The 27,326-nt window shown below is 35.1% G+C and overlaps 1 protein-coding gene across 7 annotated transcripts in view; it reads right to left on the reverse strand.

Moving 5' to 3' along the window:
• The window catches only part of GPATCH2 (G-patch domain containing 2), a 285,506-nt gene that overhangs the window by 243,677 nt on the left and 14,503 nt on the right, over positions 1–27,326 (reverse strand). For all 7 annotated transcript variants that reach the window (XM_074222681.1, XM_074222677.1, XM_074222678.1 and 4 more), the window contains exons 2-3: positions 26,111–26,824; positions 2,706–2,767 (exon numbers count right to left, since the gene is read on the reverse strand). In XM_074222681.1, the coding sequence (XP_074078782.1) occupies positions 2,706–2,767; positions 26,111–26,808 (760 nt within the window). In that variant the 5' untranslated portion in view covers positions 26,809–26,824. The remainder of the gene's footprint in view (positions 1–2,705; positions 2,768–26,110; positions 26,825–27,326) is intronic.

Genomic DNA, 27,326 nt, shown 5'->3' on the forward strand with positions numbered 1-27,326 from the left:
GGGGACATAGAGAGATAGGGGCTGGGACAGGCTCACCTGCCTGCAAAGCATCAGCTCTATGCTCTATCACAAGATCCAACGAGGAGCTTTTAACTGCATCAATTTTAATAGATAAAGCTATAGGAGCTGGAATTGCTGCTGCTGTAGACTGCAGACTTGCCCCCCAAAGGATCCTTATTAAAGGATTTAAAGTATGTTCATTCCAATGCAGGGTCTCAAAAGAGTTCTGTGTTGTTATTTTTCATCACTACCTCCCCGGATCAGGGATGGGCAATTTGCACGCCTGCTGACTTTCTTAGATGTAGTAGCTGTTTCTTTGATTCCCCTCTCTGGAATTAAACCTGATTCCCAGTCACCTATGGTCACCATGGTAGGTACAGCAAGCACCATCATTATATACTACCTGCATTGGGAGAGGATATTTCCTAGACCTATTAAATCATAAGACCAGTACATTTCTTTCTTATCAGATAATAAGAATCAACAACATGATTCAAATGGTCTATTAAATAATTTTTAATTAATAGAAATTATGAGTAAACACCAAATAATTTTAAATTTGTTACTAACAGTGTTTAAGCTCCAGAAGTTAGTTTCAGAAAACAAGATAGTGAAGTGAACTAAACTACTAGAATCAGACTGAATTTAAATGTGTGACATTACCTTCCTAGTTAAGAACAGTCAAGTGACTTAAATATCAAAAATTTTTATAGCATTTTTTTTATGGTGGCAAAGAATTTGAAATTGAGATGTCCATCAATTGGGGAATGGCTGAACATGTTGTGGTATATGACTGTGAAGGAATACTACTATACTATAAGAAATGAGCAAAATGATTTCAGAAAAATGTGGGAAGATTTATGTGAACTGATACAAAAAGAAATTAGCAAAATCAGGAGAATACTGCTCAGTAACAGTGAATGGCTTAGCTCAATGATCTAAAATAATCCCAAAAGAATTATGTTGAAAAATGCTATCTAACTGCAGAGAAATACTAAAGATGGTGGAATCTGATTGGAGATAAAAGCATACTTTTTCACTTTATTTTCTTGCTCTTTTTTTTGGTCTATTTTCTTTCGCAACATGGTTAATATGAAAAAATATGACTACACATCTATAATCAATAGCAATTTGCTTATCTTCTCAAGGAATGAAGAGAGAGAAGAGAAAATGGGAGTTCAAAGATCAGAAAAAAATGAATGTTACAAATTGTTTCTTCATATAATTGAGGGAAGAAAAAGGGACAGTTCAAGTTCCTCAAAGAACTGGAGGTCTCAGTTGAGACTGTAAACTTTAAGTATTATATATCACAGACTACAGTTTTAAAGCATTTTGTCACTAAGAATTATTTTAGTGAGTATATATTTATTGTTTATACTAGTGACAGAGCAGGAGCAGAAAATTGCAAACCACACCAGTATTTTTGCAAAGAAATCCCCAAATGGGATCATGATGACTTGGACATGATCTAAAACATAATACATACTTAGTGACAGAAAATAAAATGGATAGGCATAAGTTTTTAAACTACTCTGTGCTTCTCAAAGATTAACAGCCTTTAAAAGATTTGGAAGGCTGATTTTTAAAAATTAACTTAAATAGAAATTTATAGATATCTGATTTGGAGGAAGTTTTCTTTTGGGGGTAATTTAGTTAATCTTTACCTAAAAGTGGAAAAAAAATTGGCAGTTCCCTCCTAGCTACTTGGAATCTACTATATTTCTTGCAAAAAAAGTTTAAGTTCAAAATAAAGTTCTCATGAGTTTTATAAGTGGGTGAAAATTACCTTTGAAATTAGCCATAAGCCTATTCACGTAGAACAAATAATTTATATGAGAAATAAAACTAATGATCATTTCATTCGTTTTACTACAAATGTAACACCAGAGGGATAGATGGGCTGGAAAAAAGTTAATATGATAAAGTAACACTTCTAGTTTGTTTTTTAAAGCTGTAATCAAACTGTTTATTTCTTTAGAAACACAAAATGTTTTAAAATGAATTAAAAAAGCACATTTTTCCAGTATCAATGAACTGATTAGATGCAACTTCCACAAGATAAATTTTTGTGAGATTCTTAAACACATCCTAATGAATGAGTTAAGTCTTCCATGTTCTTTAAGATAAAGTTTTAATATATTATTAGATGAAAATTTAAAAAAATCAGTAATTTCTTAAAGGTAGTTACAAAAATTGTGAGACAGCAATACTTTTTTTTTCATGGTTTAGAATTTTGATTTCAAGACAATCATTTAATTACTTACAAAATGGAAGGAGGAATAAATGTCACAGCTGAATAAAAATGACAAATGAGTTGCAAATCCAGTTATATTAATGCTTAACAGTTTTAAAGACAATTGTAATCAGTTAGAGAATGAGAACCACTCTCTTGTGAACTTGTTAAAAGAGGAATAAAATTGAAAAGACTGAGGTACATAAAGCTTTCAGAATACTAGTCTCAAAAAAAAAGATAATCCTTCCTAATATTATTAGAAGCTTTACATACTAGCTTTAGGAGATAATCAAGGGATTTAATTGCTTTAGGACATGAAGATACCTTCAGATTAGTCATGAAGTAAAACTTTAAGTCTATTAAACTATATGTTTACTGTAAAATGGATTATATAAGTTATCAACTCATAAAATAACTTGTAATGAACAGAACTTTTTATTCAAAAAGGAGAAAATTAATAACATTTCAGTACCTTGTCTTCCCTCGTCATTGGTAAACAAACCAGCATCAGTGCTGCTGAGGCTGCTGGAGTCACTGTAAGAAGGGGGGAAAAAAAGAGAAATGGATCAAAAGAACAAATGATCTCTCAATCGTAAAATTTTAAAGAGACAAGGTGGTGCTCAGATGGAACTTAAGCCTGACAAAGATCTGAAAGAAAATAAGATGATTTTTTTTAATCAAACTGCAAATATCCTGGTTCCATTAACTACAGAGCATATTATTTTTGGCACATAAAACCACAGGAATCTAATGGGACCCTGACAGTAAGCCAGATGTGACTGCAACGAGGTGCTGACACAATTGATGCATTTTATTATCTGCTTCCATCAAATGCTCACTGCTCTTTTCTTATGCTGTGCAATTCAGCTTGATCCCGGAACACCACTGCTCAATAAAATGGGAAAAATCTCAATCAAAAGCAGTCTTAAGCCTTTCTTCGGCACATGAAATACAAGAGCCTGAAGATGGAATTACTTTTTATAACAACATTTGCAAGTATTCTGGAAAATACATTACTTAAAAATTCACTACATTTCTATTACCTAGAGAAAAAAAAGTTTACGAACAATGAAAATCCATTCAATCAAACCTAAGGTCACCCTGAAAAAATCTATATGACCAGTATAATGATGATGATGGAAGAAAAATATAGGTTCAAATTATTCTGTTTAAGTTCTAGAGTTACAGTAGAACTGATATGCAGTAGAAAAATTTAGTAAAATTTAACATATAAATTTAAATCAATAGGTACTCTTTTTCTTTATGCAATAAATGATTTCCATTAATGCTAATGGAAGTTGTGGTTCTTTTTTCGAAGATGTGAAAGCTGTGTGGTTAGTTAAAACACAACACAGGATGAGGCAGTGAGTTTTATCTCTGAATGGGAAAAGACTTTCTTTAAAAAATATACTTTCAAAATGTTTTATCTCTTCTCATTATAATTTGAAAATTTTAAATTACAGTCATGAGTTTTGCAAATAATTATAACAATGACAAAAGTGAAGCAAATGATGTTTTAATGCAAAGGCTTAGAAAAATCTACTACAATTTCTTTAAAAAGTGAAACTAAGTTTTGGAAACTCAACTTAAAATCAATCAAAATGGAAATTATACCCAATTACTAATTGTTGCATTAAAAAATGTTACCATTTGACTTCTACAATGTGCTTTACTTTAGTCTTTTAAATTCTTTATGAAATTTAGAAATGTATCATTTATTACTATATAGGACTATTTTTTTCCACCAAAAAACTCTGAAATGTCATCTTCACCATTACCTTGTCCAAATAAAGTGAGTACAATTCACTGATTCCCTTGTGATTCCTAATCACTTAAGTCAGTACTAGACAAAAAAATTCAACATAAAATAAATATTATTCTTTTTTTAATACTACAGCATCATGTGTCCACCAAATCCTCCTACTCTTCAACATGGCACAGCCTGAGATCATCAATGCTATTTCAATGGAATACAGATTCTAGCTAATCTTACCAAAATGAAATGGCTTTTACTGAATGTTCTATAGGAGGTCTGTTCTAACAAAGCTGTAGAGGCTCATCATCAGAATGTTGGTCACCAGATGATTAATTGTTTTGGTTGCAGGCATATCATGAAACAATCAATTAAAGCATGGAGGGTTTTTGAGCTGCACTGGAGCAAGTACTTGCAATCATAAAAAAAAAATAGTTCTTTTGAATCAATGCCTTGTATTTTTCATGTCTGTATATATGCAAGTTGATATTTTTGTATGCAGTCATCTGGAATTCAAGAAATGGTTTTATTCCACCATGAAAACACATCTAAGCAGAAGTTCATTAAAAATCTTAGATCTAAGCTGTAAGATCAATAACCTTGCCTTTTAAGCAAATCTTTTCGGTCAAAATGATTGTTCCTCAATTTGTCAATTAATTACATCAATGGCATGAATGTTTTTTTTAACTTCTCCTTTTCCATCTTTTAGATACCCATAGCCAGAAGTTAAACAAAGTCAAATCATTTTTTACTCTTTGATTCTTTCTTTCTACAATCATCCTAAACTGGATTTCTATCAGCTCAAATCTGAATTATTAGCATGGTATTCTCATCTAACTCCCATTTCTTTCTCCTCTAATTTATGAACTATTACTCTACTTAACCACAAGATATTTTTTCTATTTTTTGAGCCAATAAGTTTGGATTTAGCATTGATGGCCCTTTCTTCTTAAGTTAAGTGGATTTTCTTTGCTGTATATAACACATGCATTTTAACTTTTGTGTCTTTTTTTCTTGCTATTCCACCAGAAATATTCTTCCTCTTCTTTCTACCATTGACCTCTAATAACAAATATCAACAATCATTAGATGATATCCAGGAGGGAAAAGATTCACACACTTTGTGGAGGTCTTAGTATAACTAATAAGGTACAAAGATTCTGGGTTTGGGAGAAATCGGCTGTTCTGGCAAGTTCTCCTGAACACACCATACCTCCTAGGAGATGTTTTTGACATTCAGCTCCATCCTGAGAAGGCAGCTGCTTCCTAGCTGGACAAGACCAGAAAAGCAGCTTTTAAGATTCCACCTTCTAATATTAGAATTGTATAAGAATCCTCTCTAAAACTCCCATTTTGGGGTTTAGTTTTCCAGTGGGAGGCCCATTATGCATGCCTGTGTAATCGTTGAACTTAGGTAACTATTAGTAAATGTGTATGTCAACCTAATTTGGTTTGTTCTTTCTTGAGATATGACCCTTTTAAAGGAAAATTCTAGAGATAAATACAAATTTAGTTTAATTTCTTCTGGAATTCTAAGACTTACTACTCCCTTACTTTTTCACTCTTTTAGCAGCTGTGTGCGTGGTAGGTATAATATAAGAAGCAAAAGACAGTCCCTATCTGCAAGGAGCTTCTGATCTAATCAAGGAGACAGTATGCAAATAAATATGTAGAAAGCAAATTATATACAGGATAAGTAGGAAATAAAAAATGGAAGGTTCTGATTCACATCCAGAATAAAACACAAACTCCCTACTTTGGCATTTAAGGCCCTCTACAATCTGACTTCATCCACTCTCCTTTCTTCTTTCTAGTCTTATTTCAGTTCACTCTATTAATATAAACCATTCTCCTGCCTCTCTGCAAATACAAGCTGGCTCCAACCTTCCTTTAAAGACTATGCTCAGGCACTGCTTCCTTCATGATACATTTTTTGTTCTCTATTATTAATGTTCTCTCAAACAGCCTTGTATCAATCACTTCTCTGTATATATATATATTGAATGCACAGAATATAAACTTAATGAGAGCAGGGATGGTCATGTTATGTTCTATTCTCAGAGCATATAAAATAACATAGTACCTTACCCATAACAGGTGGCTAATTTGCTTGTTAAACTTAATTTTTTTTAATTAAAGATACCAGGAAATAAAATAGGTATCCATCAACTGGAGATAGTTAAACAAACTGTGGTCCAGAAATGTAATAGGGGGTGGCTAGGTGGCGCAGTGGATAGAGCACCAGCCCTGGAGTCAGGAGTACTTGAGTTCAGATCTGGCCTCAGACACTTAATAATTGTCTAGCTGGGTGGCATCAGAAATGTAATAGGCTATCTCTGTTCCATAACTAGCTAGATGGTATAGTAGATAAGAGCATAAGCCCTGGAATCAGGATGGCTTTAGTTCAAATATGACCTCAGACAGTTCCCACTTACTAGCTTGGTGACCTTGGACAAGTCACTTAACCCTGAACACCTCACAGCCAAGGCGAGCTCCAGTTGTCCTGGTCCATATTTAGCCACTGGACCCAGATGTCTTCAGAGATGAATCTAAGACTGGTGACTTAGCACAGCATCCCCTCACTCAAATCCAATTCATGTGTACGTTATGGCATCACCTCCTTGATATCATTGTCTTCTTCAAGAATGAAGGGTAAAAAAACAACAACCTGTATGAACACAACACTTTCTTTCCTTCTTTCTTCCTCCATTTCTTTCTTTTCTCTTTTCTGCTTTTCTTTTTTTTCCCTTTTCTTTTTACAGACCCCAAATCACTGAAATTTGGCACTCTGAATACCCTTGATTTGCCAACAACAGGTCTCAGGCCAAGCCCAACTGGGTCACTGCATGAGACTGATTGGTTAAGAATGAATGTATAGGAGCAGCTAGGTGGAACAGTGGATAAGAGCACTGGCTCTGGAGTCAGGAAGACCTGAGTTCAAATCTAGCCTCACACACTTAATTACATAGCTGTGTGACCTTAAGTCACTTAACCTCATCACCTTAATAAATTTTTTTAAAAATTAAAAAAAAATGAATATATACCATAAACAATAATTTTGTGGTCAGAAACTCTGAGGGTCCTCCCTTCCCAGACAGTTTTTTTGACTGTGCAAGAGACATGTTCCATTTCTCTCTTACCAGTCTTGATCACAGAATGGGCAGACTCAGTCAAAATGATAATTGGGAAAGACCTTAGTTTAAAACTGCCAGTCTCCCACTGCATTCAGGCTCATCACCTCCAAACCTCCAGATCCATATCTAGGCACTTGGACCCAGATGCCTCTAGAGGAGAACATGAGTCTGTGGACTTTTCAGGCATTCTTTCACTTAAATCCAAGTTTTTTTATGTCATGGTATCACTTCCCTGATATCATGTCCTCTTTGAGAATGAAGGACAAAAAACAACAACATATCTATTCCCTCCTAGGAATTTTGGCTGGGTTTTCTTTATTAAGAATAACACTTGGGCGTCTAGGCGGCGCAGTGGATAAAGCACCAGCCCTGGAGTCAGGGGTACCTGGGTTCAAATCTGGTCTCAAACACTTAATGATTACCTAGCTGTGTGGTCTTGGGCAAGCCACTTAACCCCCTTTGCCTTGCAAAAACCTAAAAAAAAATAACTCTAAAAAATAAATAGATAATAATTTTAGCATAGTAATAACAGAAGATTAAAGCACAAAAAAACCTTTTTTCTATATGTTATTAACAAAATGCAAGGGAGTGCAGAAGAGAAATTCTATTTATGATAACAAAATGATAATTAACCAACCAAGATAATACAACTTCATATAATTACAGAACAGTTTTATAGAACTAAAAACTTAAAGCAAAACAAGTCCAACAATTGAGACATAAATGAACATTGATAAATAAAAATAAAGGAATGTTATAGCGTCACAAAGAGTGAAAAAATGTATCTATCAGAGAAATACTTTAAGACTTGACAGAAGTGACTCAGAATGAAATTGAACAAGAAAACAAAGTATATAATCAGTGATGGTTGATGGTTCTTGTCCTTTGTTACTGAAAAAGACCAAAATGACATCACTATGTTTGAGGCAAATTACAATGTGATCAACTGTGGCTGATCAGCCCAATGTGAGTCACCATAGCACACCACACCACACCACAGGTGAGGTACAAAAAGTTCACGTGAACACCTGGGGTGTTTACTCTAAACTCATGTATGTCAAGTTTCCTTTGAGCTGCTTCAATTCTGCTCTGCTCATAGAGGACAGCACCCTCACTGATGAGGGCTTGCCATGCTGGGCAGTCCTGTGCCAGTGTCTCCCATGCTACCCAATCAATTTCAAAGTTAATAAGAGGGACCATTCAGCATATCCTGATATTGTGTCTTTTGAGCACTCGCCCTGTGTGAGTTCTTCATAAAATAGTCTTTCTGGCAAGTATATGTCTAGCATTATTACCATATGACTAGCCCATCATAGCTGCACTCTCTCTAATAATATTGGAATGCTGGGCAGTTTAGCTCAAGAAAGGACCTCAGTGTCCTATTAGGTGATTTTCAGAATCTTTCTAAGACAAGTTAAATGGAAGTGATTCACTTTCCTGACATATCACTGGTAGACTGTCCAAGTTTCACAGGTATGTGGCAATGAGGTCAACACAACAGCTCTAAAGACCTTCAGTTTGGTAGTCATTCTAATACCTCTTCTCTCCCATACTTTCTTTTGGAGTCTTCTAAATACTGAGCTAGCTCTGGCAACATGAGTTTCAACCTCATTGTCAATGTGTACCTCCTTGGAAAGGACACTTTGGCCAAGGTAAGTGAATTTGTCCACAGTACCCACAAATTTTCCATTTGCCATAATCAATGGTTCCACATACGGATGGTGTGGTGCTGGCTGATGGAGCACCGGGTTTTCTTGGTGTTAACTGTTAGATTAAAATTAGCACAAGCAGCAGAGAATTGATCCATATTTGTTGCAGCTCGACTTCAGAGGCTGCACTAAGTGCACAATCATCTGCAAACAGAAGATCAATCACCAACACTCCCTCTGCTTTCATCTTGGCTTGTGGCCTTTCCAAGTTGAAGAATTTGTCATCAGTTGCAGTAGCTGACCTTTAGGCCACATTCTTCCTCACTGAAGGTGTTTGATAACATGCCTGAAAACATCATGCTAAAACGTATGGGGCAGCAGTCCTGCTTCACTCCATTGATGACTGGGAAATCTCGGGAGCACCATAAAAATTTGGTTGCCCGGAGAAATTCATCAGTACTGTACATCAATTTTATGATGATGAACTTTTCCGGGCAGCCAAATTGACATAATCTTCCATAAACCCTCAAAAACCTTCATGACCAGCATTATCAAAGGCCTTGGTAAGATCTATAAATGTTGTATACAGATCTGTGTTCTGTTCCTGGAGCTGTCAGGCAACAAATACCATATTGAAATGTCCCTCTACCCTTTCTGAAGGGTCAAGGAAGACTAGTACCTGTGGTATGAGAGCTGCCAAGCCTTTTTCAGGGCTGTTTTCCACTTTTGATATCCACCTGAGCCACCTAACTCTCACATGTCGCTCCAAGAAAATGTAGCATGCGCACTAGCCACACCCTGGTAAAACACTTAGGCAGGGGGGGCTAAACCAGGTTGAGGGTAAACTAAGGGAGTCTCAAACTCATTGGTGAGTAGTGGTGGGAGAGTGTCATCTACCCTAAACATGTGAAGTCTTCCACTAGTGGAATGGGATGATGAAAATACTTCATTCCAACAGTCACGAAGCCAGATGAATAGATACTATGGAGCACTAAGTTTAGTTAGACATCAGATGTCAAGGTCATCCGCTGCATCTAGAGTCATCACCAATAGGCTTGACTGTATCTTGCCATACAAGATCATGATGGTTTTGGAAAAGAGTGAAGTGAATGACTTCATGAAACTTTACCTCACTTAAATCCAATTTACACATGTATCAAAAGACATCTCACCATAGTATACAATTTCTCAAAGTCCTGTGGCAACAGGCAAGCGAAGAAGCAGCAAGTGCAGCTACACTGGGAGCTGTAGTCACAACCTTACACACAGTGGGCCCAGGCCATAGGGTAGTTTCCCACTGAAAGCAGCAGTGGAATTCAGCAGCACCATGGGTGACTCAACATCCCTTTTAGGGATCACACTACTCACCTCCTGATGTGAAGAAGGGGCCAGAAAAGGTACCCTAAAAATTGTCTGCTTACCCATCCCTGGCCTGACTAACCCCTGCAGGTGGGGATCCCACAGTACAGTTGAGAAACACACACACACACACAAAAAAATCTATAAAAACTTCCTCAAGAAGATTCCACTCACCGTTGGTGCGTACACTCATGGACAAAACAAGATCCAATAGACATGAAAGACAACAGCTCTTGTTGCAAGAGAACTCAGCAGGTATCACATACAAATAGCATCCCAGAGTGAAATAAGGCTGGCAAATGAAGACCAGCTTATTGAAGTTGAAGCTGGATGCACGTTTTTCTGGAGTGGCCACAGTGAAGGGGAGCACTAAGTTGGGGTAGGTTTTGCAATCAAAACTAATCTAGTCAATATTCTGAAATGCCTACCAAAAAGAGTGAAAGACGAACTTCAGGAAATGAAGATTGCCACTTCCAGGAAAACACCATGCCACCATCATCAGTTCCTGTGCTCCCATCATGATGAACACTGATTAAGTTAAATAAAAAAATTATGAAGCCCTGAAGACCCTTATCATCAATGTACCAAAAAAGGATAAGTTCATAATTTTGAGTGACTTTAATGCTGGAGCAGGCTCAGATGATCAGACATGGCAAGGAGTCCTTGGGAAGAATGGAGCTGAAAACAGCAACAGCTATGGACATCTACTCCTGAAGGCTTGCACATCTCATGACCTTCTCCTCACAAACACTGTCTTCCATTTACCTAAATGCAATAAAATTTCCTCAATGCACCCTCATAGCAAACATTGGCATCTATTAGACAATAAGTACATCAGTGCAAATACAGCCAACAAAGAGAAACAACTTAATTCATGTCAAATACAATAGTTAATCCTGACAAAATATTAAGCAAGTTAAAGATATAGTCTCCCTTTTTGTTAACAACTGATTTCATATGAAAGCGGAAAGTAAATGGACACTGGTCACAAAGTCTGTTTAATTTTCTAGAGAATGTACTGTGGAATAGTTTGTTAGTAAAGATATGTTGTATAAAAACAAACATATCAATAGGAGAGACAGCATGTTACAATGGAAAGAGTCCTGGATCTGGATTCAGATGAATGGCTTCAAATCCTAGCTCTGTGGTTTACATATGTGACTTTCACCAAAGACTTGAAAAGTTTATCCCTTTGTCTACAAGATAAAAGTGTTATCTTATAGGACCTCCAAGCTTACTTCTTGCCTTAAATTTATAAACATCCATTTTAAAAACCTGCCCTTCAATTTTACCCTGTCACAAGTCTCTCATTTTCTCTGTGACAATTATTTGCTTCTTCTATGTGAGAATCAAGAGTCCTTGGGGCAGCTAGGTGGCGTAGTGGATAAAGCACCGGCCCTGGAGTCAGGAGTACCTGGATTCAAATCCGGTCTCAGACACTTAATAATTACATAGCCCTGTGGCCTTGGGCAAGCCACTTAACCCCATTTGCCTTGCAAAAACCTTTAAAAAAAAAAGAGTCCTTAAGATCTCAGGGTCTTTCCAGGATGTATTTTGTAAGACTTTATTTTGAGATTGCTATTTATTTTGTACATTTCTAGAACTTACAATATTAATCTTATACTGATCACATCTAGGAATATCAGATAGAGAGCTCCTTCAATCAATGCTGATTAGATTAGTATCAGCTCTGAATCAAACTAGTAGAGGTCTGTCCAGGGCACTAAGGAGAGACTAAGTAAGTTGTCAAGAGTCATAAAAATCAATATAAATCAGTCTAGACTTGAATTCAAAGCTTCCTAAATCTAAGGCTAGTTCTCTTTGCCACTTTGGCTCCAGAGGTGCTATATTTACCAAAAAAATAATGTTTTGACTATTATTATAAGAATAGAATCAATTCCTTGTAAAATAGAAAAGATTTTGCTCCCCAAAACTGAAACTAAGTTCCTAAGAATTCAGTTATATTAGTTGGATTTTGTAGCAGAATGGAGAAAGGAAATAGTATTCAATGAAGCTAAAAAAAATGTTAGGGGGTGGCTAGGTGGCACAGTGGATAGAGCACCGGCCCTGGAGTCAGGAGTACCTTGAGTTCAAATCTGACCTCAGACACCTAATAATTACCTAGCTGTGTGGCCTTGGGCAAGTCACTTAACCCCATCTGCCTTGCAAAAACCTTAAAAACCCAAACAAACAAAAATGTTAGGGCCAGGTTGCAAAGAGATTAAAATTTAACAGAGAAGTTAAGAGAGTCACTGGAGTTCAGGGTTGTGACTATATCGATATTTAAGGAAAATCACTTGGCAGCAGTGTACAGTGGAGAAAGACTTCAAGGTAGGCAAGGCAGCTAATATTTTTAAGCACTTTCTATACTAATTCTATGAATGAGGCATGAGAGAAGCAAAAAAAGAGGGTGCCTGCCTTCAAGGAGCTGACATTCTAATGGGGGGAGGCCAAAACACAAAAAGGAGCTATAAAGCAGGGGTAAGAAGGGAAAGGTAGGCATGCCAAGGCATGGCATCAAAGTCCACAGAGTCAGAGGCTGAGCTAGGGTGCAATGATGGGAGGCTGGCTTTGGACCTTCCCAAGCCCCTGTGAGGAATCCACCAGTAGGAAGAAGGGGCTGGCATGACAGAAGGATGTCCCAGGGTGAAGTTAAAGTAACCCATGGAGAATCCAAAATGAGGACACTCCAGGCTCTAAAAGGAAAATCCAGGGATAGATGGCAGCTAAGGTATACTGTTATTATCAAAGTCTAAAAGGTAGAAAGACAATTAGAAGGCTACTGCAATAATCTAGGCATGAAGTGAAGGGAATCTGTCCTAAACTGGTAACTAAAAGAGTAAAGTTAGGTACAAGATGCTGAAGATATAAATGACAAGATCTGACTGTAAAATGACTGACTGTAAGAGATGAAAGAAAGTCAGAAGCTAGGAAAAATGCTGAGATAACAAACCCTGGAGACCAAATGAATGGTGATGCCTTTGAAATATGGAAGTTTGGAAGAGGAGAAAAGGAAAAGAAAGCTATAGGATGATAGTTTGAGCAATAGAGGAGACTAGGGAAGGTTTTTAAAAAAGGATAGACTTAAGGTATAGAATGAGACATGCATATTTTGGAAACTGCTAATGTGTGGATTTGATTTTTCCTTGACTCTGGACATGCTACCTTGTTGCAAGGGTTTTCTTTTCTTTCTACCCTATTGAGGGGAGGGGATAGCAATAATGCTATCAAAAAAAAGAAGAAGCATTTTTTTTAACACATAAGCCAGCATGTTCCTGGAGCTTTTTCTGAAATAACTTTAAATGAAGACTCAACATAGACCTTAGAGCTACAGATCCCACCCAAAAAGAGCAAGACAAGTTCTCAACTCAAGATATTGTGAAGTAAAGATGTCTCTTAGGGTGAAAGGGCCAGCATAGGTGGGAAAGCAGGAAAGCCAGAGGGAGGCTCTTAGCCACAGCACAGCCCAGGTCTTAGCTCAGCCAAGTAGGCCAGCAGGGAGCCTCCCAACCCCAGCAAAAGTCTGAGCCCTGGGAACACTGAGGCAACAGATAGGATGGAGTTGAGAACTAACCTGGGCAAAAGGAAGAAACAAACCTCTACATAGGAAACACCTTGGCAAGTGATAAAGCCAGGGTATAGATCCCAGCCCAAAGCACAAAAAGCTTGAGACTACACCCCCTGTACCCCATGAGCAGAATCCAACTGTCAAAATGAGCAAAATGAGCAAAAAAAACAAACAAAAAAAGCAAAAAAAAAGCTACTATTCAGATAGGAATGATAAAAATGCTATCTTGAAAGAACACAGAAACAAACTGCCTTCAAGTTAAGTCTCAAAGGAATTTATCAATTGGCCTCAAATCCAAAACCTTATAGAAGAGCTTTAAAAGGATTTTAAAAACCAAGGAAGAGAGGAAAGGAAAAAAATGGAAAAAAAGAAACAAGTCACGCGGGAGAATTACGAAAAACTGAAATGAAGAAATCAACTCCTTTAAAAGTAAAAATAACAACTGGAAAAAATATCTAACTCAGCAAAAAATAAAATCAATGAACTGGAAAAGGAATGCAACTTATCAAAAAGTAAAATCAACCAACTAGAAAAGGAAAACATCATTTAAAAGTAAAATTAACTGGAAGAGGAAACACTTAAGCAAATTCAAAGAAAACCCTAAAAATTAGAATTGGACAAATGGAAACAAATGACTCCATGAGACACAGAGATTCAATCAAACAAAACCAAAAGGCTGAAAAAAAAAAATTTCACAGGACAGGACTTATCAGCTTCTTATTCTGGAGGGGCAAATAACCAAGAATTAACCACTCTGCAAAATTCAGGATATTATTTCTGATGTAAAGATAGACTTACAATAAAATAAAGGACTCCCAAAATTTTCTGATAAAAAAACTAGAATTGAATAGAAAAATTCAATCTACAAATACAAGCAAGAAATACCAAAAAAGGTAGATGGGGGGGCGGGGGGGAAGAACATTAAACTATATACTTACATGTCTACAAAGGAAAGATAAAACTTGCAATCTTGAGAACTGTATTTCTCTTAGAAAAGTTTAAAGAAATATACTTAGAAAGAAGGTATAAAGTTAGTTATAAAGTTAGTTGACCACCAAAATATGGAACCTTTAGCCAATTCCATAGTTAATGAGAGCTGAAAATAGTTGAAGGGATTGTATTAGAGGATATGGGTATAAATGAGTCAAGAACTGGTATTGATTATGAGGGTTTAATTTTCTATTGGGACAGAGGGAAAGAGAGAACTTAGAGATCTGCAAATAATTAAATCATAAAATGATCTTACTTTAACTAGATACTTTAGAGTTGTAATACAATAGGGATAGAGGGAAAGAATGTACATAGAAGGTCTAGACATAATAGATCATGAAGTAATCCTGTCTTAGTCCATTTCAAGAATTATAGTGCACAGGACAGCTAGATGGTACAGTGGATAGATCACTGGCCCTGGAGTCAGGAAGACCTGAGTTCAAATCCAGTCTCAGACACTTCATAATTCCCTACCTGTGTGAACTTGGGCAAGTCACTTAACTCCACTGCCTTCCAAAAACAACAACAACAAAGAATTATAATGCTATAGTTGGAATAGTAAAGGGACAGAGGGCAAAAGTGTGCTTGATGTTTAAGTTAAGGAAGGTTAGAGTGACATAGGGACAAAAGGAGAGAGTGTACCCACTACTTTGGTTGGGAGGGTTGTAGTGCTATGGTTGAAGTACTTTAGAAATAGAGGGAGAGTGCATTTAGAGAAACTGGCCATGAACAGATCATGAAGTGTTTTGTTTTACTTGATGCTTGGCTACAATTTGAGGGAATGTGCTTGGGAGTGGGGGCGGGGGGCACTATAAATGGTCCATGAAATGCTTTTTGCTTTACATGATGTTTTGGACTCATAAGGATTATGTGTACATGGAGAGTACCTGAAAAGAGGGTGTGGTATAAAAATGACCATAATTTGATGTTATCTTGAGAAGTGTAATTCTAATGGGACAGAAGAGGGACCCGCACTTAGTAACTATGAGACAATGTTCCTTATCAATCAATCAACCCTTGAGAAATGTACTCCTATAAGGATGGACAAAAGGAGTATATTTTGACAGAGGGGTTGTAGGTATAAGCCGGGGTTAAAATAATAAAGACATGAAAAGAAAGATCAGGCATAAGAGGATAAATCACACCAAATAAAGAGGCACAAAGACCAGGAAAGAAGGGGTAAATCCTACTCTCGAAAGATTTGGCCCAAAGAGGGAATAATATACATTTCTAATTGGGTTTCAAAATCTATCCTACCCTATAGGGAAGTAGGTGAGGAAAGGGAAAAAAGGGATTTATAATGGGGAGGGTGAAAGTAAAAGAAAAGTTTAAGTTAAACTTAAAAAGAAATTTTAATGGCAAAGGAAACAAAACTTTGATGAGGAGGGATAAGGGGAAAGGAAATAAAAGTATAAATGGGGAAAGGGAAATACAGAGTTAGTAATCTTAACTGTAAATGTGAATGGAATGAACTCTCCCCCAAAATGGAAGGAAATTGCAGAATGGACTAAAAACCAAAATCCTACAATATGTTGTTCACAAGAAACACATCTGAGGCAGAGAGATACACACAGGGTGGTAAAGGTAAAAAAAAAAAAGGCCGTAACAAAATATATTATGTTTCAGTGGAAGTAAGGAAATCAGGGGTAGCAATCCAGATCTCGGGAAAAAAAAGCAAAAATACATCTCATTAGCATTGCTGGTGGAGTTGTGAATGGGATCCAACCATTTTGGAGAGCAATATGGAACTATGACCAAAGAGCAATAAAACTGTTCATACCCTTTGACCCAGCAATTCTAATTCTAGGACTATATCCAGAAGAAATTGTAAAAAATGAGAAAAGTTCTACAGTTCCAAAATATTCATAGTTCTTTTTGTAGTGGCAAAGAATTGGAAATTGAGGGGATGCCCATCGGGGAATGGCTAAACAAGTTATGGTACATGAATATTATGGATTATTGTTCTAAAACAATAAATGGTCGGACTCTAGAGAAGCATGGAATAACTTAAGGGATCAAATGCTGAGCAAAGGAAGTAGAGCCAAGAGAACAATGTACAGATCAACAACATCTAGATGAACAAGCTTGATGGTAACAACTCCTCTCCACTGGTAATGTACTATATTACCCCCAAACAGAGGAAGAAAAAAAAATAAAACACACAAAGTAACACCCCTACTGAATCTAAAGAACACTTTATAAAAATTATCTCTTATATATCCTCTTTCCCTTAATCCTAATTCTTCATGCCAAAAAATTACTAATTTGTAAATAATGTATATAAAATGCTAACCTCACTGTTTCCTACTGAGGGGAAGGGGAGGGGGAGTAGGTCAGAGAGAAATTTTGTAACCTGGAAATATGCACATACAAATGGATGAAAATAAATTAATTAGATTTTTTTAAAAAAGGAATAAGAAAGGAAACTACATCTTCTTGAAAGGCACGATAGAATTACAGGGGAAACATAGACAGCAAAACTATAATAGTGGGGGAATCTCAACTTCCCTCTCTCAAAATTAGATAAATCTAACCACAAAACAAGCAAGAAGGGACTTAAAGAAGGTGAATAAAATCTTAGAAAACTTAAGATATGATGGACCTCTGGAAAAAACTGAATGGGAATAGAAAAAAAAATATACCTTTTTTCTCTATTGTACATGGCACCTAAACTAAAATTGATCACATACTATGGCATAAAAACCTTACAATCAAAAGCAGAAATAATAAATGCATTCTTTTCAGATCATGACACAGTAAGAATTACATGGCATAAAAACCTCAAAAAATTAACTAGAAATTAAATAAACTAATTTTAAAAAATGAATGGATCAAATAACAAATCATAGAAATAATCAACAATTTCATCCAAGATAATGACAACAATGAAATGTCACACCAAAATGCATGCCATACAGTCAAAACAGTTTTGGGGAAAATTTTATTTATCTCTAAATGCTTATATAAACTAGAGAAAGAGGAGATCAATGAATTGAGCATGCAACTTTTACAGCTAGAAAAAGTACAAATAAAAATCCCATTAAATACCAAATTGAAAATTCTGAAAATCAAAGGAGAAATCAATAAAATTGAAAGCAAAACCATTGATCTAATAAAATTGAGTTGATTTTGTGAAAAAACAATAAAAATATATAAACCTTTTATTAATCTAATTTTAAAAACACAAAGAAAACCAAATTATCAGAATCAAAAATGAAAAGGGTGAACCAATAAGAAGGAAATTAAAGAGATAATCTAGAGTTATTTTGCCCAACTGTATGCCAATAAATTTGACGATCTGAGTGAAATGGCTGAATATTTGTAAAAATATAAACTACCCAGATTAACAGAAGAAGAAATATCCTTAACTTAATTTAAATAACCCCATTTTAGAAAAGGAAATTTAAGAAATCATTAATAAACTCCCTAAGGGAAAAAATCTACAGGCCCAGATGAATTACATCAAACATTTAAAGAACAATTAATTCCAATTTTATATAAACTATTTTTAAAAATAGACTTAAGAGTTCTGTGAAATTCCTTTTATTTCACCAATATGGTGCTGATACCTAAATCTGGAAGAGTCAAAACAAAGAAAATCATAGACCAATCTCCCCAAATGAATATTGATACAAAAATCTTAAACAAAGAAATTACAACAAGTTATTGCTAGTATAACACATCATGGATTTATACCAGGTAGGTAGGGACAGTTCAACAGAAGGAAAACAATCAACATAATGGATCAGTAACAAAACCAACAAAAATCATATAATTATCTCAATAGATGCTGAGAAAACCTCTGATAAAATACAATATACATTCCTAATTAAAAATAATAGAGAATATGGGAATAAATGAAATTTTCCTAAAATAAGCAGCATCTATCTAAAAGCATCAATAGTGTATGTAAAAGGGATAAACTATGAACATTTCCAATAAGATCAGATGTGAAACAAGAATGCCCATTATCACCCACCACTATTAAATATAGTATTAGAAATGTTAGCTTTAGCATTTAGAGAGGAAAAAGAAATTAAGGAATTAAGAAAACAAAATTTTCACTCTGTGCAGATGATACAGTACACCTATAAAATCAACTAAAAAATTACTTGAAACAATGAACAATTTTAGAAAAATAGAAGGAAATAAAATAACCCCCACAAAAATCATCAACATTTTTATATAGAACAAAAAAGCCCAAGGGCAAAAGACAGAAAGAGAAATTCCATATAAAGTAACCATACACAACATTAATTACTTGGGAATCTACCTCTCAAGACAATGCCAGAAACTTTACGAACACAATTACAAAATATTTTTCTCACAAATAATATCAGATTCAAACAACTGGAAAAATGTCAATTGCTCATGGTTGGACCTAATCAATATAATAAAAATGACAATTCTACCCAAATTAAATGACTTATTTGGTGCCATACCAAACTACCAAAAAACTATTTTTCAGAACTAAAAAAAGTAACAAAATTCATCTTAAACAACAAAAATATCAAGGGAATTAATAGGAAAAAAAATGCAAAGGAAGGTAGCCTAACTGTACTAGATATAAAATTAAATTATAGAATAGTATACATCAAAACAGCCTGGTATTGGTTAAGAAATAGAGTAAAGGGGGCAGCTAGGTGGCGTAGTGAATAGAGCACCAGCCTTGGAGTCAGGAATACATGGGTTCAAATCCGACCTCAGACACTTAATAATTACCTAGCCATGTGGCCTTGGGCAAGCCACTTAACCCCATTGCCTTGAAAAAAAAAAATCTAAAACAAAAAACAAAAAAAAAAGAAATAGAGTAAAGGAAAAGTGGATTAAAATAGTTGTACAAAAGAAATATTAGTAAATGACTATAGTAATCTATTGTCTGACAAACCCAAAGACATTAGCTTCTGGGATAAAAACTCACTATTTCACAAAAACTGCTGGGAACACTGGAAAATAATAATGGCAAGAATTAGGCATAAACCCACATTTCACACCCTATACCAAAACAAGGTCCAAATGGGTACAGGATTTAGACATAAACCATTTAACAGATCAAGAAATAATCTAACTGTTGGATCTATGGAAAGGGAAGAAATTAATGAGAAAACAAGAAATAGAGACCCCTATAAATTGCAAAAATGGATGATTTTGACAAAATTAAATTTAAAAGGTTTTGCACTAATAAATCCAAAGCAGTTAAGATTAGAAGGAAAATGGAAGGCTCGGAAACAATTTTCACAGCTAGTGTTTCTGATAAAGGACTCATTTCTAAAATGCAAATTGAATCAATCTAAGATTAAAAGTCAATGTCCAATTGATAAATGGTCAAAAAACATGAACAGGCAGTTTTCAAATGAAAAAATTAAAGTATATGGTCATTTGAAAAAATACTCCAAATCAATATTAAATTAGAGAAATGCAAATAAAAACAACTATGAGATACTATCTCACACCAATGAGATTGGTTAAAATGACTAAAAAAGGGAAATGATCCATGATGGGAGAGAATGTGGGAAAATTGGGGCATTAATGCACTGCTAGTGGAATTGTAATCTAACCCAGTCATTCTACAGAGCAATCTGGAGCTACGCCCAAAGAGCAATAAAATTGATCATATCCTTTAACCCAGTAATACTAGTACTAGGTCTATATCCAAAAGAAATCATTTTTTAAAAAAAGGAAAAATCTCATAGCTTCAAAAATATTTATAGCAATTCTTTTTGTAGTGGCATAGAATAGGAAATTGAGGGGATGTCAAAACATTTGGGAAATGGCTCAACAGTAATGGTATATGAATGTTATGGAGTACTATTGGTTTATAGGAAATCAGGAGTGGTATAACTTTAGGGAAGCATAAAAAGAATTATATGAATTGATGCTGAGTGAAGGGAGCAGAACTAAAACAATACTGTAAATTAAAAACACTGAGATGATCAACTATGATAGATATAGCTCTTCTCAGCTGTTCAGTGACCTAGGACAACCCTCAGAGACCTGCTATGGATATTGCCATAAAAACCCAGAGGGGGAAAAAACTACAGAATCTGAATGCATACTATGTAATTTTTATTTTTTTCCTTCTTATCTCTTTTCTTTCTTTCCTCTTAGTTTGAATTCCTTACACAAAATGATTAACATGTAAATATATTAAACACAAATATACATGTACACCTTTTACCAGACTGTTCGCCACCATAGGGAGGGGGAAGGAAAGTGAGGGTGGTAGAAAAATATTTAACTCATAAATTTGCAAATGTTGAATGTTGAAAAACAATCGTAGTATGTAATTATAAAGTAAATAATATTTCAATTAAAATAATGTTATGGAATTCTGGGGTAACTTGTTCAATGATCTTTAGCTTGATGAATTGCTCTTTATACCCTAGGGACTATTTGGCATAGCCTTTTTTCTCCTCAGCAAATATACTTTATTAATTTGTAAACTTCAAAGTATTTAGCTTTTTACAAAAATGCAAGGGGAGAACTTTATATTCCAATTTATACCCTATTTTTATAAAGATGTCATGTATGGTTGAGAGGCATAAAAAATTCTTTTCTCTTCCTATTCAGTAATGGCCAGAGATCAGTCTGCTATTTTTCTAAAGTTCTATTGAGGTACTAAACTTCTTTCTTGTTTCTTTTAGTTAGATTTGTCTAGTTCTGAAAAGATTACCTCACTCTTATAGTTTTACTATTTTTGCTCCTTCCAATTCAATTAATTTTGCTTTTAAATCACTCAGTCACAAACATTAAGTGCTAATTATGTGTCAAGCATTATATAATCACCAGGATAAAAAGAAAGGGAAAAGATGGTCTCTGACCTCAAGGAAAGTAGTGTCTAGTTGTGTTTCAAGTGTATTTTTTATTAACAACATCATACTGGATTCTTTTTTTCCTAATCCTTTCCTGTTTTTGCTTTATGAATAAATACATTCCAATCATATTCATAGTAATGACAGCTAATTGTGTCCATCCTGACCTCCAGTATTTTTTCTTCTTATTGATCCTTCCTCCCTTCACCTTCACAAATAAGATGATAAAACAGAGGAAGTTTGTCTGATGTCTGTAGTCATCTGTGTGAAATAACCTATTTCCTCTCTTTTGCATCTCTTTCCTTCTACTTCACACATCCCAATTCCATGTATTTACTCTTTCTTCTATTCCTTTTAATTTCCACTTCACCCCCCTCCATACAATATTCAAGTTTGTTTTGCTTATGAGTATTCCCAAAACTCTTCCTAGACCCTTATCTATCCCCACCCATGACTGTGTCTTCTCCAGGTTCTATTTTTAATTTCATATATTTCTTCAATGAAAGGTGTGTGAGACAAAGAAAGACAGAAACAAGAGGGGGGGCAAAAGCCAGAAAAAAAGACACAGAATCAGAGAGAAAGTATATTCAATCTTTCTCTACTTAGTCCAATGAAAATGAGGTTTATGGAGTCCCCGCTTTTCCTATCTGTTACCCCATGAATAGATGTTAATAATAGACCATAAAAAGATGTATAATAAAGTTATTAACTTTATATAGTGATGTCATTAAGTTATTTTCTCTCCTTCCTTCCTTCCTTCTCTTGTCTAGGACTCTATATATCCCATTTTTGTCTTTCATTAAAACAGAACAAAACCATCCATACTCTTTCATTCTATGACTTTTAAAGATATTGTTTCTAATGACATGTTTTTTTAATTTCCATACTAATATGTGAACAATTCATACCCACGTATTCTCTTTCAATTAAAATAATGTGAATATCTTTCTAGGTATAAATATCAACTTCCCATTTCAAAATATCTGCAAAGTTCTGGCCTTTACATCATGAATGCTTGAAATTTTTTACTTCATTAATAATTCATTTTCTCCTTCCTCAATCCTCATAAGATTATACTTAGTTTTGGTAGGTATGCTATCACTGGTTGTAAGCCTTTAGCTTTGACACCTGAGAAGAGACAGAGAAAAACCTCACCTGAAAACAATGTCCTCAAAATAAGTATGAGTCAAACAGAAAATGACTCAATGAGAAATAAAACCAAAAGGAAAACAAAAGAAAAATATATTAAAAAGATAACATCAAAAACAACTTTTTGGAATATCATATTCCAAGTACTGTGCTCCTTGATCACACAGCATTTGTTTATTGTGGCTCATGGATATCTGAACTCCTTTTTGGATGCTTGTACTTTCTACTTGACCTGGAAGCTCTGGATTTTGGCTACAGCATTCCTGAGACTTTTCATTTTGAGACTTCTTTTCAGAGATACACAGCAGATTCCTTTATTTTCATTTTGCCCTTTGGTTCTGATTTGAGTGTTCATTTACCATTTTTTGAAATATACTATCCATATTTTTTAATCAGTTTTCATATAGTCCAATAATTCTTAGAGTAGATAATTCTCTGCTCTTTGACCTGTTTTCTAGGTCAGTTGTTTTTGATATTACATTTCTAAGATTTTTTTCTTTTTCTTTTGGTTTTATTTTTACATTGATTCATTTTCTGTGTAACTTTTTTTAAGGACATAGTTTCAGAGTAAGATTTTCCTTCATCTGTTTTCAGGTTATCAATATTCTTTTCCTTTTGTTCTTTTCCAATTTTTCCATTCTGTGTCTCTTATTTCATTTCTTCCTGGCTATTCCTGTAGACTTACTTTGTAGTCAATTATCCCAGAGACTTTACTCAAATCATGCTATTTCCCAATGGCATTCAGGATTTTCCTTGAAATGATTATCTCATCCATCTCAGTACCTATGCTTGGATTAAGCTCTACAACTGAATGCCATGGGCAGGGTCTGTCTAGTACTAAGTACAGTGGACCAGACAAGGACCTTCCTTAAAGGACTATAGGATTGTTCTCGCACTAAGCTTTGCTTACCGGATTCCTCTTGCCACAGAGTCCTTCCCTTCTGAGGCTGGGTTCAAGCTAGGTGTGTTATGGGGGACTAGTCTGAAAAGACGTGTTCCCATCCCACACAGCATAGATAGCAGATTAAGTTTTGAGGGGTATTAAAAGCTTTTATTACTCTTTTAAGTAAATCTGAGTGATTTTAAAAACAATATTGTCCTAAAAAGGAATTGGAAAATTTGAAGAAAGAGTGGTCTGGATTGCTGTAAGATAATTCTATTCATTTGGAAAACTGAGACTGGATAAAAATATTTAGAAGTCATTTGTGAGGGACAGCTAGGTGGCGCAGTGCATACAGCACCGGCCCTGGAGTCAGGAGTACCTGAGTTCAAATTCAGCCTCATACACTTAATAATTACCTAGCTGTGTGGCCTTGAGCAAGCCACTTAACCCCATTTGCCTAGCAAAAATCTAAAAAAAAAAAGTCATTTGTGTATAAATGCAAACTGAACCCTTTAGAGAAAAGGAGATCAACGAAGATGAGGAAAAGGGAAAAAGGTCTAACACAAAACCTGGGTGATACCCCCGATCAAGAGACAAAAGACAAATATAGACCTAGAAAAGAAGACTGAGAAAGAGTGGTCAGATTAGTAGAGACAGAAGTTAGCAAAGGAAAGAAGAAGTAATTGGAATAATCAATAGCTTTAGAGATCAAGTGAGGATGGGGGGGAAAAGGCCACTAGTTTAGTGGAGGATTTTTACCAACCTTGGCACTTACAAAACATATGTAACCACAATCAAGTTGTCTCCTACCTCTAGAACTTAGTTTCCTCAAATGCTAAATGAATAGAAAACTTATTAATATCTCCTTCACAAAACTGTTATGCTTTGTAAAATTCAAGAAACTATAATTCACTAATTCACCATTAGTTAAAGAATTATTAACATCTGGATTATTCTATAGGAACAATATTACGGACTTTACAATAGTGCTCTACATACAACTGACCTAAATGTCTGCTGAATAAAAACTGAAGAATTGGTACAAGAATGTTATTGTTCTTAAGAAGAAACCAGATAACATAGCAACATACCCTAGAAATGTAAAAGGTTTTCCCTCAAATAATTACCATCAAATGAGCATTGAACCTTTTCAAGAACAGTGTATACTCAAGAGGCATTTTGGTAGTATTTATCAAGTTACTGGCTTCAGAGGTGAAAGATCTATGTTTGACTCCTGCCTCTGACACATACTAGTTGATCAGCCAAGTTCATGTGTCTTTTCTGAGCCCTAAGGTATTTTCCTCCACAAGTGGCAGATAAGCTGCTCAACTTCATCACAAGGGAGAGGTTCCATACTAGAGTCCCTACATGAGTGAAATAGGTTTTCAATTTGACTACACCCTAGAAAAGCTATAAGCTTCTAATATCTTTACCTATCCTTCTTATGTTATCAAATAGTAAAGCAGAAGAGGAGCTCAAAAGAATGGATTTATTTCCCTTCTGCAAATCAGCAGATCCTTGATCTGCATGCTTCCAAGTCATAAAAGACACTCCTTAGGAAACAGTGATGTAAATCTAACCATAACTGTCACAGTCCTTTTAAAAAAAAAATCTACAAAATGACAACACTACATTCAAATCTAATACACACACACACACACACACACACACACACACACACACACATTGAACAATATGCATATAGCAAATCTCTCCAGGTATTAAAGGAAACAGTACTTTTGAGCAGTGGAAGAATAGTTCCTCTTCTCTGTTATCAAAATAAGAGTTTAGAAATAATTAAAATTGTGACATTTATAATCTGGTTAGAATCAATTATAATTGTGATGACTATAATGTTTAGAATAATATTTAAATGTGTTTAGAACGGAATAGCTGAAGTCAACTTCCAAATGATCATTCTTTCCCCCCATTCTTTTCTAATGGCAAATTCAGGTGGTTCAGTGTTATAAATTTTATTTTGCAATTTAGAGATGATAAATACTCCAGGAAACTTGTAAACTTTTTATGTCCATTTCACAACATGAACAGAGATGGTCCAGCTATTATTGTGATTTAGAAAGTCAGGATGCTCTAATAAAATGTCATCATTTAAGTATCAAAACAAAAGTTCTCAAAGTATGCAAATAAATGATAAGGTAACTGACTGAGAATTCTATTTTATACAGAAACTGGACTTTGAGTCTAAAGAATATCTAAACTTGAGGCAGCTAGGTGGTGCAGTGGATAGAGCACTGGCCCTGGAATCAGGAGTACCCGAGTTCAAATCCGGACTCAGGTAATTAATAATTACCTACGTGACCTTGGACAAGTCACTTAACCCCAATGCCTTGCAAAAAAAATAGGGAAAAGAATCTCTAAACTCTGTAGATAAAATTAATGACTGAAATAAATCAAACTGTTAATCACATTAGAAAATGTTTTCTAATTAAACAAAATGATACAAATCTTAACATTCTAAGATATATTTTGAAATTATTGCAGCTAAATGCATATATTCAATGAAACTGAAAAACAATAACAAATAATTCATAGTTAAGAGAATTTAAAAAATAAAATCACCTTTCACTCATGATCTCATCTGAACCTTTTTGTTCCTCATATTCCATTTTATCCTTATTGACTTGGACCAATTCTTCACTTTCCCAAACCACTCCATCATCTTGGATTTTCAGTCCTTGTCTAGTGACTTTCAGTTTCCTTTTTTTCACTTTGTTTTTACTGAACTCCTGGTGTTGGTAAGATCTACAGTCATTGTCCATTTCTTGATCTCTATTTTCATGTTGTTGGGTCAGTGTCAGTGGGTTAGATATTTCAGATGGTGGATCTACTGCCATGCGCTTTACCTTTCTTCTTCTGCGGAGAGTTCTGTTAGCTAAATTATCTACAGCAAGATCTGATTCATGCCATAAAGGTCGTTTACCTCTAACATTATTTAGGTTGGATGATGGTCTACGTTTTGCTACTAATATGTGGTCATCAGAGTCACTGTGATCTTTCTTCTTATTATTATGGGTCTCTCTGTACTCCTTACTTGGTTCCTCTAAACTAGAATCTGAACCTTCACTCAAACAATGGCCTGTCTCCCAAGGAGGATGAGCATTATATGATCGCCGTTTTCTCCCTCTCCTTTTTCTTGCCTGGCGTTTCAGTGGACAAGCCATACTTCGGGAGTGATCTCCTGGATCTGCGAATCCTCCTCTGGCTTGTTCTGAACTCTCCTCTAGGGCTGACACGAGATCATGAACCAGTTCCTCCATAGTTCGACTAAAATGCCTGCAATTTTAAGGGAAGAAGAAAAAAAAAAGTAAATAATCTAAATAATTCATTTTACACGCCAATCAGTCCTTTTGTCTAAACAAAACTAAAATAGCATTAAGTTACTATAAAGAAATGTTTGTAAAACGATTTCATTTTCCTTGTTAGGATCTGAAATATAAATTTGCACACTTAAGTATTTATTATATTTATTAAGACTCAATTTTAAGTCCTTTTCTCTTCTAATTTAATGATTTGGAATAAAAGAATCATATAAAATAGATTAAAAGTGGTCAAAGGGTAAAAGTTCCCAATGTTGAGCATTTTCTTCAACCAAACCACCTGGTAGAAATGGTGTTTATTCTGCCTAGTCTTTTCTCCTGCATGTAATCTGAAACCAATTTGTTGACGCATTAGTGATAGTCTTTCTACTCACCTCTACTTTTTTCTAGGTCAGGAGGAAAGCACAAATTCCTCTATATATCTCTAAACATACTCCTTCCCCCCACCAGTATGAACT

The sequence above is a fragment of the Macrotis lagotis genome, chromosome 2 (assembly GCF_037893015.1).
Source record: "Macrotis lagotis isolate mMagLag1 chromosome 2, bilby.v1.9.chrom.fasta, whole genome shotgun sequence".
Classification (NCBI taxonomy): Eukaryota; Metazoa; Chordata; class Mammalia; order Peramelemorphia; family Peramelidae; genus Macrotis; species Macrotis lagotis.